The sequence below is a fragment of the Carassius gibelio genome, chromosome A1, assembly GCF_023724105.1.
Source record: "Carassius gibelio isolate Cgi1373 ecotype wild population from Czech Republic chromosome A1, carGib1.2-hapl.c, whole genome shotgun sequence".
NCBI lineage: Eukaryota > Metazoa > Chordata > Actinopteri > Cypriniformes > Cyprinidae > Carassius > Carassius gibelio.
Window position 1 is genome coordinate 28,894,852 of NC_068371.1, and position 15,748 is coordinate 28,910,599.

At 36.7% G+C, this 15,748-nt stretch overlaps 1 protein-coding gene across 2 annotated transcripts in view; it reads left to right on the forward strand.

Moving 5' to 3' along the window:
• Window positions 1-810: 810 nt before the first annotated feature.
• Window positions 811-15,748, forward strand: part of LOC128017724 (VPS10 domain-containing receptor SorCS1-like) — a 144,786-nt gene continuing 129,848 nt past the window's right edge. For both annotated transcript variants that reach the window (XR_008184517.1, XM_052603188.1), the window contains exon 1: window positions 811-1,646. Coding sequence is in view for 1 of the 2 variants with exons in the window: in XM_052603188.1 (XP_052459148.1) it covers window positions 975-1,646 (672 nt within the window). In the remaining variant the exon portion in view is untranslated. The remainder of the gene's footprint in view (window positions 1,647-15,748) is intronic.

The window sequence follows — 15,748 nt, forward strand, 5'->3', positions numbered from 1 at the left end:
TCATCGATCCAAAGGATGCTCTGGAGAATCTGGATTGTCCCGAGACGTGCGTGAACATCAAATTAATGTTGAATACAATTCTTACCTAAATCTTTATATCCGTTTCTAATTATAGGGAGTTTATGGGGTATTATCTATCTATATGTTTTTATTAACCACAACAGCTTTATAAGTTCGTCAGAGCACTAAACAGATGCTCAAGAACAAAAGTTTGTTCGCTTGAGATGGTAACAACAGCAAAACTTCGCTTTAGTGTAAGATCTGTGACGGACAGTATACATAACTGAAAATTAAGTGACATCACATTTTCATGTCACAAGTACACCACTGTATGTATTTTATAAATAAATAAATAAATCGGCTTCCACTAAAAAAGTGTTTATAAGCTCTTTTGATAATTCGGTTGCTAAACAAGCCGCGAGAAAATTACTGAACGAAATTGACTGAACAAGTCATTCAATTCGTGTATCCTACTGCTATTAGTATTTAATAATTCCCACATTCAGATAAACGTCATAATTGTCTCTCGGGCTTTTAATAGGCGAATTACCAGTGACAAAATGTGCTCAAATGTACTCAGATTCATTTTCTATGCGTTTGAAAGTTCCGTCACTGACGAGCAATTCGACGAGCAAAAGCGCTCAAATTGCGTCCGTTGCCTATTAGCTATGTTTTATAGCACTAAGCATTGTTGGGAAATGCCTGGGTGAATACGTATCAATTTTGTGGCACTGGAAAGAATCGTGTCTTTATGGTCTGTCTCTCCTCTGTAATCCCCCGAGCTCCTCCCCTCAGCGCGTGGAGAGCTTCATTTGATCAAATCCTTCAAGTTGGGGCGCTTCGCCGAATCGCACTTTTCCACAACGTCTCAGCTGTGGCTGCATCACCGCGCTGCAACTTGCATGAGGACTTCTTTCCATCAATAACTGACGCTAAATAGAGGAAAAGGACACTGTATCGTGTTGTTATCCGCGATGGAGAGAGGAATCGGATTTTGCCGGGTTAATGTTTTCAGCACCCTGATTTTGCTATTGTTCGCTTGGGTTCCGGTGACCAAAACAGTGATAACTTGCAGGTCATGTCACCTGCTGGATAAGTGGAGCGGTCGGGAATTACTGGTGAGGATGGACAGTGGTGTCGATTTTGGTAAAGTTAGTGACAAAAATGGAGACGGGTCATTGGCGCTGTTCAATCCGGCTGGTGCTGAAACTGGTCAAGCCGACTGCAGCGCAACTGACAACTGCGTACACGCTCACTCTCTGCGTAAAAGGAATACAGACAGGCTCCCCTCGGAGAAAAAGCTACGCAATGATAAATGGAAGTCGATGCGCAGTACTGGCAAAGTTTATAACCTCAAACGTTCAGGTTCAAAAGGTTCAGCCCCTGGAGATCCCCATCACCGAGTGCGTAGAAGCACCCAGGGACTCCACTCGCCCCCAGGTGCGCGCTCGCCGTCGTCTTTGGGCAACAGCACCGCGCGGGATGCGCGGAGAGTCCCCCGCTCTGAGCTGAGATGGAACAGGGAAGAGCGGAGATCGGCCACATCGCGACAGGAGGAGCTGAAACTTACCAGCTCTACCTTCGCGCTCACTGGGGATTCCGCTCACAACCAAGCCATGGTGCACTGGTCCGGCCAAAACAGCAGCGTAAGTGGAAAAATGAATACATTATAAAAAATAATAATAAATAAAACACCCAGTTATTTTGCGCACGCTGAAAAACCTGTTGAGAATTTTCAGAGCACTATCCCCTCATGATCTAAGTGAGTGTCTGAAGGTACGCGTGTGTGTAAAGGCTGTGTGTGTGTGTGTGTGTGTGTGTGTGTGTGTGTGTGATGGATTTGGGCGCAGAGATGAACAGATGTCCATTGTTGATGTCCAAGTGATTGCTTCATATGCATTTAAAGCCAGTTTTTTTATTTATTTACTTTTAACTGGCCTGGTCTTTAATTAACCCAGGCAAAATGAAGTACACTTTTCTGTGCAACACGTTTCCTGTGCACACTTACAGTATGACAGTATGGTTGTTTCTGATGTTGGCTCACCAGTTGCTACTCACGATTTTGAATTTTAAGAGTTAACTGTTTTGCTTTGCTGTCCCTTGCTGTTTAAATCAGGTTGAAATTCCCTCTATATTTGGCCCTTTATATTTGTGTATCTGCTGGTTTTAGAGGGATTTTAGTAGCATTTAAGCTGGTCAGGATGGTGGACCAGCTTGCCCACTGCATAAACCAGTTAAACACCAGCTTGGCCAGGCTATGAGACCATCTCAAAACAGCTAAGACATCACATCAGCTTAGGCTGGCTGATAGTTTTTATTTATTTATTTATTTATTTATTTTCAGCAGGGATATTTTTAGGTGATGCAAATGTCTTGTTTGTTACATGAAACACTCTAGCAGAGATTTTGTGAGAAAAACAGATTGAATCCCATTTCATACAGAGCCACGATGAGTTGTAATAACATTATATACATATTGCCCTCTGATCTCTGCATTATTGGTGGTTATTTAACCCATTTAATTTCAAATGATTATTAGCTTTGTAAACAAGAATATTTTACTCTTTGTATGGCCCCATGAGACGGTATTAATAATTGAATACAATTTTTAGACAATTCTGCAGAACAAGAAAATAATGTACTTTTTTATTTATTATTTATTATTATTTTTTTATTTATTTGTTTAATTTTAAATCTCCATTTTTTATTTTTATGAAAATCACTTATTAACACATAAGGCTTTTTGTTTTCCATCAGGCCGCTTACATGTTTACAGTACATGTCATTTGGGCATGAGTTATCCTTGATGTTATTAATTATTATTATTAATAAAACACTGATAACTGTTTTAGACCATTTAGCACTTTAATAACAAATGCAACTGGTTGGATTAAATGGGTTAATTGTTCTACAAAACATTTAGTTTATTAAACCATTATAATATTATGTGATCTTTCTTTCTTTCTTTCTTTTTTTCTTTCTTTCTTTCTTTCTTTACTAATGACTACTTTGCAGTGAGCTATAATGAGCATTTTCCACAATTCTCCTGTACAGCATATCACATCAGAGCAACTACATTTCAGATGTAATTCCTCTTCCCCATTATATTTTCCTTCCCTCACTTGTCAGAGTAGATGTTTTCTTGCCTTTAGGTAAAATCTGAGGGCATTTTCTAATTAAACACTGTGCTCACTAACACGACACATTTATCAGTGAGATGACAGTCAACCAGTGGAAACTTTCAGGACGGATATGGGGAGACCGTAACCTCAGGGGAATGAACTTCAGTATATCCCACCAGCAGAACTCAATCGTTGTGGCTCAGAGCTTCTGCCATTATCGTATTCATTAATTAGATTTTCCTAGAGTTGTGCTGAATGAATTGCATATTCAGTCGCTTCAGTATATTTCATTCTCAGTAGGTATACAGGGAAACTTAACAATAGGGAAAGTAAAAAGATGACTTTCATTTAGTATTCAGTGTCATTGCAGTATAAGGAATAATTGAGTAGGCCAGAAGTTTCTTCCCTTAGGTACTTCATGAATAAAGAAACAGCTGTAGTTTATAATGATTTTTTATTATGCAAATGGGAATGAGGATTAATGGTGGCTGTCTGTATATCACAGATTCACAGAACCCAGAGTTGAAGAGTGCTAGGGGTTTTGGGTTGTGCATTTTTGTAAGTTGTTGAGCACTAGCATTGGCTATTGTATTGTTGATCTATGAGCATGTAAATATGTTTATGCATATTCATATGTAGCAGTGATTGCTTATGAGACTCTGTATTTAATGTATACAGCTTATAACAACAGTATCTTTAACATATTTGAACATGATTATGAAAACAGAAACACAAATAATGTCACTATGTTAAAACCATATGACTATTCATCGCTGGAGTGAATGAAGTGATTTTCCCTGAAAAAGTTCTTGTCAACAAGCAGAAAGAGAGAATCAAACTTTTTTCTTTTTTTTGTGGCCAATTAGTAAGAAATTAGTCACCAAAAGTTCCTGAGAACCCTGTGAAATATGCAGCTAGCACCAGTTGTCATATGTGACACAGTCTCACGATAATGCTGATAACTCGCTCAGATCCATTTCTGCCGTTTTTTAAAACAACACGTGTAAGGGGAAGGAGCGGTGTGTCTGATCTTATAACACTGTTACCAAATTAGTCCTAAAATGTAATTAATTGGACAGTAAAACCAAGTCAACATTGTCTCTTCGATTCAAGCCTGAGTGTCAATGGTTTACTTGATGTGAAAACAAAAAACAAAAAACGAAACATGACTAGTTCTGAGTTGTTTCAGCTTTCTTTGGTTTTCACCTGATATGAAACTAATTCATCTTCCCTCATTTTGTATATATATATAAAAAAACATTACATTTTATTTTTATTTTTACAGTTCTTTTCACAATACTGTATATATAGTTCCAGTGCAGCTTTACAAAGAATAGCGCATTGCAAACCTGCTTGACTAATACTTGATTTCCAAACAGAGTGATATTGAGGTTTAGAAACTGTATAAAGGCACATAAACGTACGTCAGCTGTAATGCAAAGACTAATAATGTATTCTCCCACAAAACCATCTTGCTATTCAGTAGCCTTTTTTGACCAAATAATGCACAAACTTGATAAAACATATATGGATTTTGGAAACATAAGACTGGAAATGCTAAATGCTAAGAAATGCTAAATGCTAAATGCTAAGACACGCTGAGTAAGAGTGAAAAAAAAAAAAATTGTATATATATATATATATATATATATATATATATATATATATATATATATATATATATATATATATATATATTTATAATATTTAAACAATTAAATAAAGACATATCCTGTGCATGGGATTGTGTGTGGACAGCTGAAGGGCAAGCATTTTTATTTATTTTTTCTGTTATGAATGGTAGCTCTGCCATGAAGTATTTGGCAAGCAATGTAAATGAAGACAAATAACACTGAAAATGCCTTTGCTAGACAAAAATGAACAGCCACCACAAACATTTTACCCTTCGAGATAATTTCGCCTGTTGAGACAAATAACTCTCAAGTGTAACCGCATTCCAAACATTCAAAACCAGGTCATTTTTTTGCTTGAAAAATGAATAGCACCCTACTGAAAATGGCAAACTCATAGCAGTATGGAACAAAGACTTACTGCTAGCTTTACAAACCAGTTGTAGTTCAAGCTACTGTAATAATGAAGTTAAAGTCAATGTGAAAACAGAACTTGCAATATTTACTTATACATTTCCCTGGTCTGAAAATTAATCAGTGGATACATTTCAAAAGAAAATTCTCATTGTCAACATAAATGGTGTTTTTGTGTTGATTTTAATTGTACAATGAGTGTTTATGACACACATGGTTTATAAATGGTTGTTTCTTGTATGTTTAGAAGGTTTGCAGTTAGATTCTGGCCTGGTAGTTGCTGACTGTAGCGATAACTGTGACCCAAGGGCTAGAAGGTGATCACTAGCAGAATCAGACACTCTTCAGTGTGCCGCAGATTCATATCTACCTGTTGCATGACAATATCTGGCAGGTTTTTTTTTTTTTTCATATCCTTTTTACTTAATCCATTCTTTCTGTTCTAATTGAGATCTTTCTTTCTCTCGTTGCTCTCAAATCCACTAATTAATCTGTGAATAATGGCAGCTTCAGCGGGGGTTCTGTAGGGAACAAGCATGGCCATTTGAGTGAAAAATTTTATAAAGCAAGAGTAATATGAAGATAATGGGATAAAATTAGATGCAGGTGTTGCTGTATTATTGTTTTCTTTTAAGAAGTAGGATTTTCTCACTGATCATTTCCTCAATTTAGGTCCCGATCCAGCAAGACTGCATTTTTATTTTCTCGCAAGTGTCAAAGCGATGTTTATTGTTGTAAAAAATGTCATAAAAGAAATTTAAATTACTAATGTATATATAGTCCTCTTGTAGGATTCATTGTTGACATTGAGCACCAATTCAGAGCACTGCTTCTCATGATTACATTGATTGCCAAATTCATCTTTGTTGTTCAATGGTAAACACTGAAGATAGAAACTTTTTCTTTAGTATTGAACTATTTAAGCTACATGTAAACATTGTGCTGTGCACTGACAATGCAAATGGAAAGTATGATGTGAAGGTGAATGTCTTAGTAGTAAAAAGCACTGTTAGTGCAAAGGTCTCTTTCCCAGGATTCTGTGCTTTTACAAGTGCAATATTCCTTTCACACACACTATTCTATCGCAGCCTTGAATGTGAAACATGCTGAAATGTGATCCATATGTGGCTCTCCAAATGAGAATATAAATGTGTGTTTTTGTTATGTTTTGTACAAAATGTCTGGGAGTAAGATGATTAATATTTTCTAATGAGGATCAGTAATTAATGGAAATGGAACCATTGTTGCTGTATTTTATGATAAATAAGACGGCAAGTCAAACGTAGGTGTTAAAGAGCGATCTTCTCAAAATGGTAATTAACTGAATAAGCGGTGATGAGTGGAGAGAGAGAAACACGTCAAACAGAATGAGTGATAAACAAGTGTGGCATATCACTGTGTGCACAGAACACACAGAAGTCTTTTTCTCCCAGCATGCATTTCATTCTTTTTGACAGGGGGTGAGTGCTATCAGTACTTAAAGCTAGTCAGGGGTTTCCATATCCCAGAATGCAGTGGGAAACACCCATCTTGGCCACAAGCGGCCTGCATGGTGACGCAAATTAAATTCCGAGCAATCTGCAGCCCACAGGAATAGAAGCGTAGAAGCTAAATAAAACATTTTTTTTTCAGTAGAATAATGCTGAAGGATGAGTTGATGGATTGCGATAATTGTGCGACTTAGCAGTCGCATGCTGGAAAATAGTGTGGCTAAACTTCACAAATCTACTGAGATTACAACATCTGAATAAAGCCATTATTGTTGTTGCCTCGCACACTTCCAGTGATTATTACCTCCTCTTATTATTATCTCCACTCAAGAGCAAAGCAATTTGATGATATTGAGATCTGTGTTGTGATTTACTTCAGAATAAATGGCAGTGAAGGGATTAATCCGCGTAAATATCTGGGATTAAACCAGCTAGTATGAAGAATGCTATATGTGACCCTGGACCACAAAACCAAGTTGCTGGGGTATATTTTTAGCAATAGCCAAAAAAAAAAAATAAAAAAAAAAATGTTTGTGTCAAAATTATAGATTTTTCTTTTATGCCCCAAAATCATTAGGATATTAAGTAAAGATCATGTTCCATTAATATATTTTGTACATTTCCTACTGTTAATATATCAAAACTTTGTGATTAGTAATATGGATAGCTAAGAATTGATTTGGACAGTATTTTCTCAGTATTTATATATATTTTTTTGCACCGTCAGATTCCAGATTTTCAAATAGTCGTATCATGGGCAAATATTGTCAGATAATAATAAACCATAAATCAATGGAAAACGTATTTATTCAGCTTTCAGGTGATGTATAAATCTAAATTTGGAAGAATTGACACTTAAGACTGGTTTTGTGGTCCATGGTCACATATCAAATAATTCTTGAGTGTAGAAAGCTATGATTGAATGCTCCAAAAAGTGAACTTTAATGTTTAAATGGTATGAAGTTAACAAAGTTGGTCTCAATCATTTATAAATCAATTATTGCTTAAGATTAAAATCTTAAGATAAAATCTTAAGATTATAGATTAATCTAAAATTTCTATAAAATCAAAGCCATATGTCTAAAACTCAAACTCCACTGAATTTTTTTTTTTTATACATTTTCGTGTCAAAAATCGATACATTTGTCACAGTTACTTCAATTACTTCTATCACAAATTAATCATCAAATATAGAAACATGGGCGTTCCAAGCATATGTCTTTTGTTAAGATTAGAAAATGATTTGATTAGAAAATATTGTAGTGACACTTGACACCTCCCACTAGAGGGAGGAGCCTACTAAAAGGATTTAAAGTACCATTTACATGGTAACAATCGTAGATTTTAAAACTGTTTTCACAGGATGAATTTTAACTGTTAGAGCTTTCTAATTATATCTAATTTATATCTTTTTTTAAAAGAGTGCATGACAGGTTACTATATCTGTTATATTTTTAATTTGTTATTGAATGTTTACTAGAATTAAACAGTGTAAAGGTTCTAAAAGAAAATAACATATTTGAAAGATAAATAATGAAAAAGATATGCTGATATGCATTTGTTAGTGTGTTGGTGTTCGGTTGAGATGGAGTGTGAGATACAGTCGGAGGGATCAACACAGATCTCTGTGGAGATCACAGAAAAGTCAAATCAATCTTACACATGTAACTGACATTCTTTCCAGATGCTATTAAACATGCAGCACCTCAATACCAGCTGCTGCCACGCTACAGCTCAAACCTGCTCCCACCCTCTAAACTAGCTGACAAGCAAAAACAACTGGGAAACGCTTTGAGACATTGATGCAGAGGCCCAAATTGATTGAAAATGCAGAGGCTAGGCCCTGTTTTTGAACTAGATTTGGCTTATTGGTCATTTTTAATCAGCCAGACGTAGGGAAGAGGGAGGAAGGAGAATCCCTCTGCATTCAGAAAAGGAGATTTATTTCAGAGAGCTGATGTAAGCATCAAAAATAAACTGCCCACCAATTTCAAAGAGACAGTGTCTGTATCTGAAAGAGACAGTATCTGAAAGCAATCCAAATTTAACCAAACGTCACAGTCTTGTATAAAGCGACCACGGTGTTGTTTTATTCTAATTTAAGATTGTAAATCTATCCTTTGGTAATTCATAATTGTATACATAAACATTGCAATAATGAGTTAAGTAAATTATGAGGTAGAAGGTCTAAATTATTAGAGAGAAAACATATTATGAGAAAGAAAAAGAGAGAGTATGTCAGTTTTATACTTACGCTATAACTATGGATTTTATGTCATAATTTGATCTTTTCTTTAATAATTTTGATTTGACCTTTGTCTCATAATAACAAGTGTTTTTTCACCACCTTGTCACCTTCTTTTTTTTCTTCTAAAAGTGTGATTTGTTCATTTGTTCATTCATTCATTCATTCATTCACTTATTTTGTTTTATTTATGTGCCAAAAATGGGTTGGTAGGGATTTGGAGACTAATTTGGACTTCAATTTTGGACAAAAACAGTATTCAAATATCTTATGTACTCCTCAGAATAAAGAAAGCCATTTGGAATAATAAAACAGTGCGTAAATAATTAGAAATTGTGTTTTTTGAGAAGTTAACTATATTTTCAAGCAGTGGTTGACCCCTAAAGGTTGAGCTATATTGTGAATGAAGTGACAGCTAAAAGCCATTTTTAGGCACAATGTGCAGCAGTGCTAGTTTCACAATAAAACATTCATGTCAGGTCAACAGCAGTAAAAAAAAAAAAAAAAAAAAAAAAAAAGAACAGAAAAAATAATAATTAATCCCTGGAAAGCAACATCAAACAGCTGTCATGGAATAATGCAGCTTTCTCTATGTGAAGGTATGGCATATCAAAAGTAGGTGTAAATTCATGTATTTAAATTAGTTATGTAAAAAACAAAACAAAAACAAAAAAATTAAAAGAAGAAAACTTTGTTTGAATCCTTTGAAGATGACGGCAAAACCAAACATTTTAAAAAAAGCAATGTGCAAACTGATTCACTGAGTAGCTGATTAAATGCATTCTAATGCATCAGCATTCTAGTGCACCATCTCATGTGAGCTTTGATAATATATGTATACTTTTTAAGAATAAAAAAAATTGGTGTGTGCCAGACCAGTACTAGGCTAAGCCCATTTGTGTGAGACATCTTTGAAAAGACACTTCAGAGATGGATGAAGACATCTGGAGGCACCTGGCATCTGCTTATGTCCAAACATGTTTACCTCACTTTCCTCAAGAGTGCTAAAAGACTGCGCTCCTCTTAGCCATAGCTTTGATCAAGCACTTCCATGTGTCACTGTTCTTATGGCGTTAGGAGACATTACCTCCTCCACTGGTCATTTATATTCAAAACAAACACATTACCAATTTAAAGGATTCCACATGGCTTCAGCGCCCATAAACAGCCTCTTATGAGCAGTTTAACAATTACATTACACATCCAGTTTTGACTAAAAGCAGTCATACTCAAAATATGCTTCATAATCATGTTTAATTGATCATGATACATTAAACCATAGAGCTTTCTTGGTGTACACATTCTGTTGTTGAAATCAGCTGGTTTATACGCACTTATCAATACAGGTGAAGATGGTTGATGCTTGTTGCATTTCCAAATAGCGATAGAAAACATAATCTACTGCTAATGTGAAAATGAACACAGTGCTGTGCGTCACTTTAAAACATGCAGTGCATATATTCATTAAATTAAATCATAGCCTTTACGATTTGTTCATCTCAGCAGGCTTGTCCCAGTATATTGCGGTTTCTGTTTAATTTCAGTTAACTGTAGACCCAATTTTGATTATTAATATTAATTTAACATTAGTATCTTTTATTGCATTTATGCAGCCAGTGTTTTATAAAAGCAATAAGCCACTTGAATCTGTGCGCTTCAGTAATTTTACCACTGTGAAATAGTTTTCTGGCAGTCCCGCTTCATGTTGTGCTAAAGAACACTTTTTAACCGTGATGAAATCACTTTAGCGCACGACCAGTGGCTTATTGCTTTAATATATTCTCTAGCTTAGCAGGCAGTTTAAACGTAACAAGGTTTTTCATTTCACGTCTTCTCTGTCCTTGAAGAGTGTCTTCATGTTGTTGTGAAGGTGTACATGTTTTCAGATTACTCCGAGGCGTTGGTAAGTGATGACAGGCATCTGATAATTGTATCCATCCCTCTTCTCCTTCATCTCCCTTTCCATCAGCTTTCATTTCCACTGTCTTAATGTTTTCACAAATGAAACCAGGGGGCCGGGGAATAAAGATGGCTTTGTCTGACCAATTTTTCGTCGGTCTGTAATTTATATGTAAAACAGCATTGGAAGTGCAGGTGGAGAGATGATGAACTGGTTAAGCGCTAAACCGTAAAGGGTGCAGATCATTAGCAATCAGGCCGTTCGGATTGGCAAAAGAGATCAGGATTAATTGATTTATCCACACGCCCCATGGGCCACTTGACTTTAAGGGAAAGATGAGGTTCGAACGCTAAAAGGTTGGAGTGGGGACATATCCGTCGCCGCTCACTCGCACTCTCGACAAGATAAGTGGAAAGAAAGTAAGGCTGGGCAAGATAAAAGCAAGCGTCAGATGCGGTCCAGTGAGTTATGTTTTTTTGTGTGCTGTGAGCTTTGTAACTTGGAGAAATTGAGAAGATCCGTGCTGAAGAAAACCTATATATATATACTATTCATGTGGAGTGACAGACAGAACTGTATTATGTTATGTTAGCCTAACAAAAGTGTGTGTGGCTACAGTCCTGTGACTGGCTATGTCACGTCCTTCCCTTTTAAGTCTCTTAGCACTGCCAATCAAACAGACTAGTGGACCTGCTCCAATGCATTATTAATCAATTCATCCCATTAATCATTTATTAAACCAGGTGGTCTGCCTGATAGTCCAATAATTAATTTTTTTAAAGTTAAATAGGCATCACCGAGTATTCATTTGATGGGTGGAGGAGAGATTCACAAAGAGAGATGCAGAAATCAAAGAGCAAAAGTCAGTTTCTCAGGGTGTTGCTCTTATGTTCAATCCCACAGATCCCTCTTTAATTCACACTGCCTTGAGGACACGTTCCCACTCTGATTGTCTGTCCTTTATCTGATTGTTTAATTTCCCTTTAAATCTTTTACCAGTCCTCAGTTCATGCTAATTGAAGGGGAATCTCAAATGCATTGTGGAGTTTTGAAAAATATAATTTGGTTTAATAATAATTCCTGTTCTTGTCTGTGCACCAAGTTGTCTAAAACCTCTTCAGCCTTTACCATGGCATAAGGCTTATTAGCTGACTAAAGGATCACCCAAAAATGAAAATGATGTACTGTAAGTTAGTCTCGTTTCATTCTAAACTGTTCTTCCACACACAGAATTGAGTCTCAATAATGTGAAAAAAATAAAAATAAAATAAAAATTAATGGGCAGCATTTGAACTGGAGTCCATCTGTATGTCCATTGATTTTAGGTATAGATGTCAAGCTGTAAAAAATGTGAGCACAGAAAAATGAAGCACTGATCAAATCCATAACAAAAACATCACGGCGATTTCAAGTTCAGAGCAGCACCAGATTGCAAAAATAATGACTTTCCAAACATTCTCAAGCTCACAGAGGCCATGCATTATTGCTTTTCTGTATTGTTTTCTTAAGATCATAACTTTCTTCTGGTCTCAACATTAAAAAAGTTTTAGTTTTAAGATATTTATATATATAAACAGTATTGCTTGACCTCTAGGGGCAAAGTTAGGTTATATATCAGGGGTGGTGAACTCCGGTCCTGGAGCTCCAACCCTAATTAAAACTCACCTGCCTGTAGGTTTCTAATAACCCTTCAGACCTCGATTAGCTTGTTCAGGTGTGTTTGATTAGGGTTGAAGCAAAACTCTGCAGGGCTGCGGCTCTCCAGGACTGATGTTTGCCACCTCTTTTATATATAGTCTCGTGTAGCCAAGCTTTCAGACTGACAACGGAAGGTCTGGGAACTTTGGTTGCTTTAAATAGCAAGGCACGCCCAAGAGGCTATGTGAATGACAGATAATGCAACCAGTTGTGTCACGTTTTGTGCCACATCATGTTTAGGGGTGTGGAAATTTACCCACAATAACAGACTGGTGTGTAAATCTCTGGGACTTATTTTAAAGATTCTATGCCGCAAACTTTAAATATTTCACATACTTTTAAAAATCCAGCATTTAGTTGATCCTGGTAAGTGTTCACTGTCACAGCTGTAAACTTGACTGCTTTCTTCTAACATGAGGGGTTTTGGTGTCACGACATATTTGTTTCTAGGTGGAACATTAAAGAACGCGACACACGTCTCTCAGAAATCCTGTATAATTCAACCAATTCAATGACCACTTTGAAACTCCAGAACTGTTTCCAATTATTTTTTGTGCCGTATGCATCTGACATTCAGCTTGATGTCTGGGGCTGAGACTATATAACTATCATTTTATGTGTGTAATGTTTATGTGTATATTTCAATAAATTAGTAAATCAATAATATTATCTATATATTTTTTTTCTCATGCGCGCAAACACACGTTATTAGTTTTTTACTAATTTGTTCATTTATTGAAGCACATATAAAAACTGTTAGGATGAAGCCTATTTTTTACATTTAACACATTTTGCATCATTGACAGTACTAACCAATTTGCATTAGTATTGAATTATAAAATATAGTGTTATTTATATTATTAAATGTTTGTTTTTTGTTCATACTTTGTAAATGAAAATGATAAAAAAATGTGTCATATAAATAATTTCTTAATGCAAAATTCTTAATGGTCCTTAATGGTAGACATACAGAGAGAACTGCACCAATTGTTGGGTCTGCTCACTAGAAATAGGATTTTATCAGCAAGAAAGTAAATTATTTTTGAGAAACAGATTTGCATGTGAATATGAGTGTATCCAAACCCAGCAACCTAACAAAAATATCACGCTTTTAAGTAATGATTTCAACCCGTGCATTCATTATCACCTTGTACTATACAGCCTTCAGTGTCCCAAACCTGCATCTGAAAATGACCGCCTATGCCCTCCACCAGACATTGGTTTGAGGTAAATTGGCAATACTTCCTCTTCCCCTGCTGGTACCACGCTTCTAACTTCACACCAGTCTGGCTCGTGCTCCTCGTGCTCCTTGGACTCTGGCTGGCACATCCACAGCCAATCCAAGCCAGGGTTGGCAGGTTTCTGCATCCTGCATAGCCGTGCCGAGCCAGGTACCACTGTTCTCTGAGCAGATGGTACTGCAGCAAACGTAAGGGAGGAATACGGGCCCAGATGCAAATGGATGAACAAAGAGCATAAGGAAATATGCAGTGAAACATTTCAATGACAAAATGTGCTGAAAGGCAGATACCTCAGAATGAAAACTGGAGCACAGCGGAGGACAAAGGCAGACGTTTATAAAAAATAAAAAAAAACAATCAAACGGAAAAGTGATTTCTTGAATATTGAGATGAATTATTTACTTTGCCTGCATCTTAAAGCAAAATTTCACCCTATATTGAATACTCTGTCATTATTTACTCAACATGCCCCCCCCCCCCCCCCCCCCCCAAACACACACACTTTCAGTGCAGGCCAGAAGCAAAACTTTTGAAGAAACTTGATGCAGATTGTTACATTTGGCACTCTGACTTGTGCTACTTAAATCATCTGCCTAATATCAGGTATATCCGTTAAGTTCTGCAAATTGTGAGGTGGGATTTGTTGGTCCAGTACTTCTCATTGAAGCTCAGTCGAATTGAGATCTGGGAAACTCGGAGGCCAAGGCAACACCTTGAGCTCTTCGTCATGGTCCTCAAACATTCCTAAACAATATCTGCAGGGTGGCACGGTGCATTAACCTGCTGAAAGAGCCCACTGCCATCAGGGAACACCACTGGGTCATGATCTGCAATACTATTTATGTAGGTGGTACATGTCAAAGTAATATCCACATGATTGCCAGGACCCAAGGTTTTCTAGCAAGACACATTGCCTCCATCGGCCTGCCTTCTTCCCATAATGCATCTGCTGCCATCTCTTCACCAGTTAAACAACACACACCCAGCCATGATCCAAAAGTAAACATGATTCATCAGGCCAGGCAACCTTCTTTCATTGCTCCATGGACTATTCCTGATGCGCATGTGCCCATTGTAGGTATTTTCGACTCTGACCAGTCTGCGGCTGAACAGCTCCCCTGACACCGGTTCACTAGTTCTCCCTCTTTGACATTTTGGAGCTGCTCTGACCCAGTCGTCTAACCATTATTTTTGCCCCTTTTCAAAATCACTCATATCTTTTCACTTGCCCATTTTTCTTGCTTCCAAAACATTAAATTCAATAACTGAATGTTCACTTGCTGACTTATATTGCTTTCTCAGTGGATTTAATGTTGTGGATGATTAGTGAATGGACTATGATGTAGATTGTCGGTGAATATGAACCAGGGTTATTATAGTTGATTGTTACTAAAATAAGTAAACAAACATTTTTTTTGTTATTTGATATAAAATGTAAAAGGCTTGTTTCTTGTTGCCAAAGCATTCAAGAGTTCAAAAGAGGTGTTGTGCGGAAAGATCAGTGTAAATATTTATTTTGAATTTAAAATTTCCTTGGAACTGTTCCTACAAAATGTAGAACTAAGTCTTGAAATCCATTTTTGGAACAATAAACGATTTTGTGGCTGATTTAAGATGATTTTATTTTCTATTTTTTTTCTGGTCAGCATCAGCTATTTCTATTCCTCTCAGGTCATTCTTTGTCTTATCTTCTCACCATTAGAGTGTTTTATAGGTGTAGTAAATGTATTTGAGTGTCAAGTCACTTTGAAGCCCTTCCCTCATCAGATTTTTCACGTGTGAAATACTGCGTTCACCCTCGGTTACATCAGACCTGTCCCTGAACCGTACGACGCAATCAGCGAGACCCATTTCTGCTCGCCAGCCCTGCTGGTGTTAAAGTACATCATCACAGATACTGCACTTGATTGTTATAAATCAGGACATGAACAATCAAACTATAGAAAAGTGGGGGTGGAAGGCCTAAAGAGTGGCTAAAATGTAGCCAGTCCAGACTCTTCAGCATAA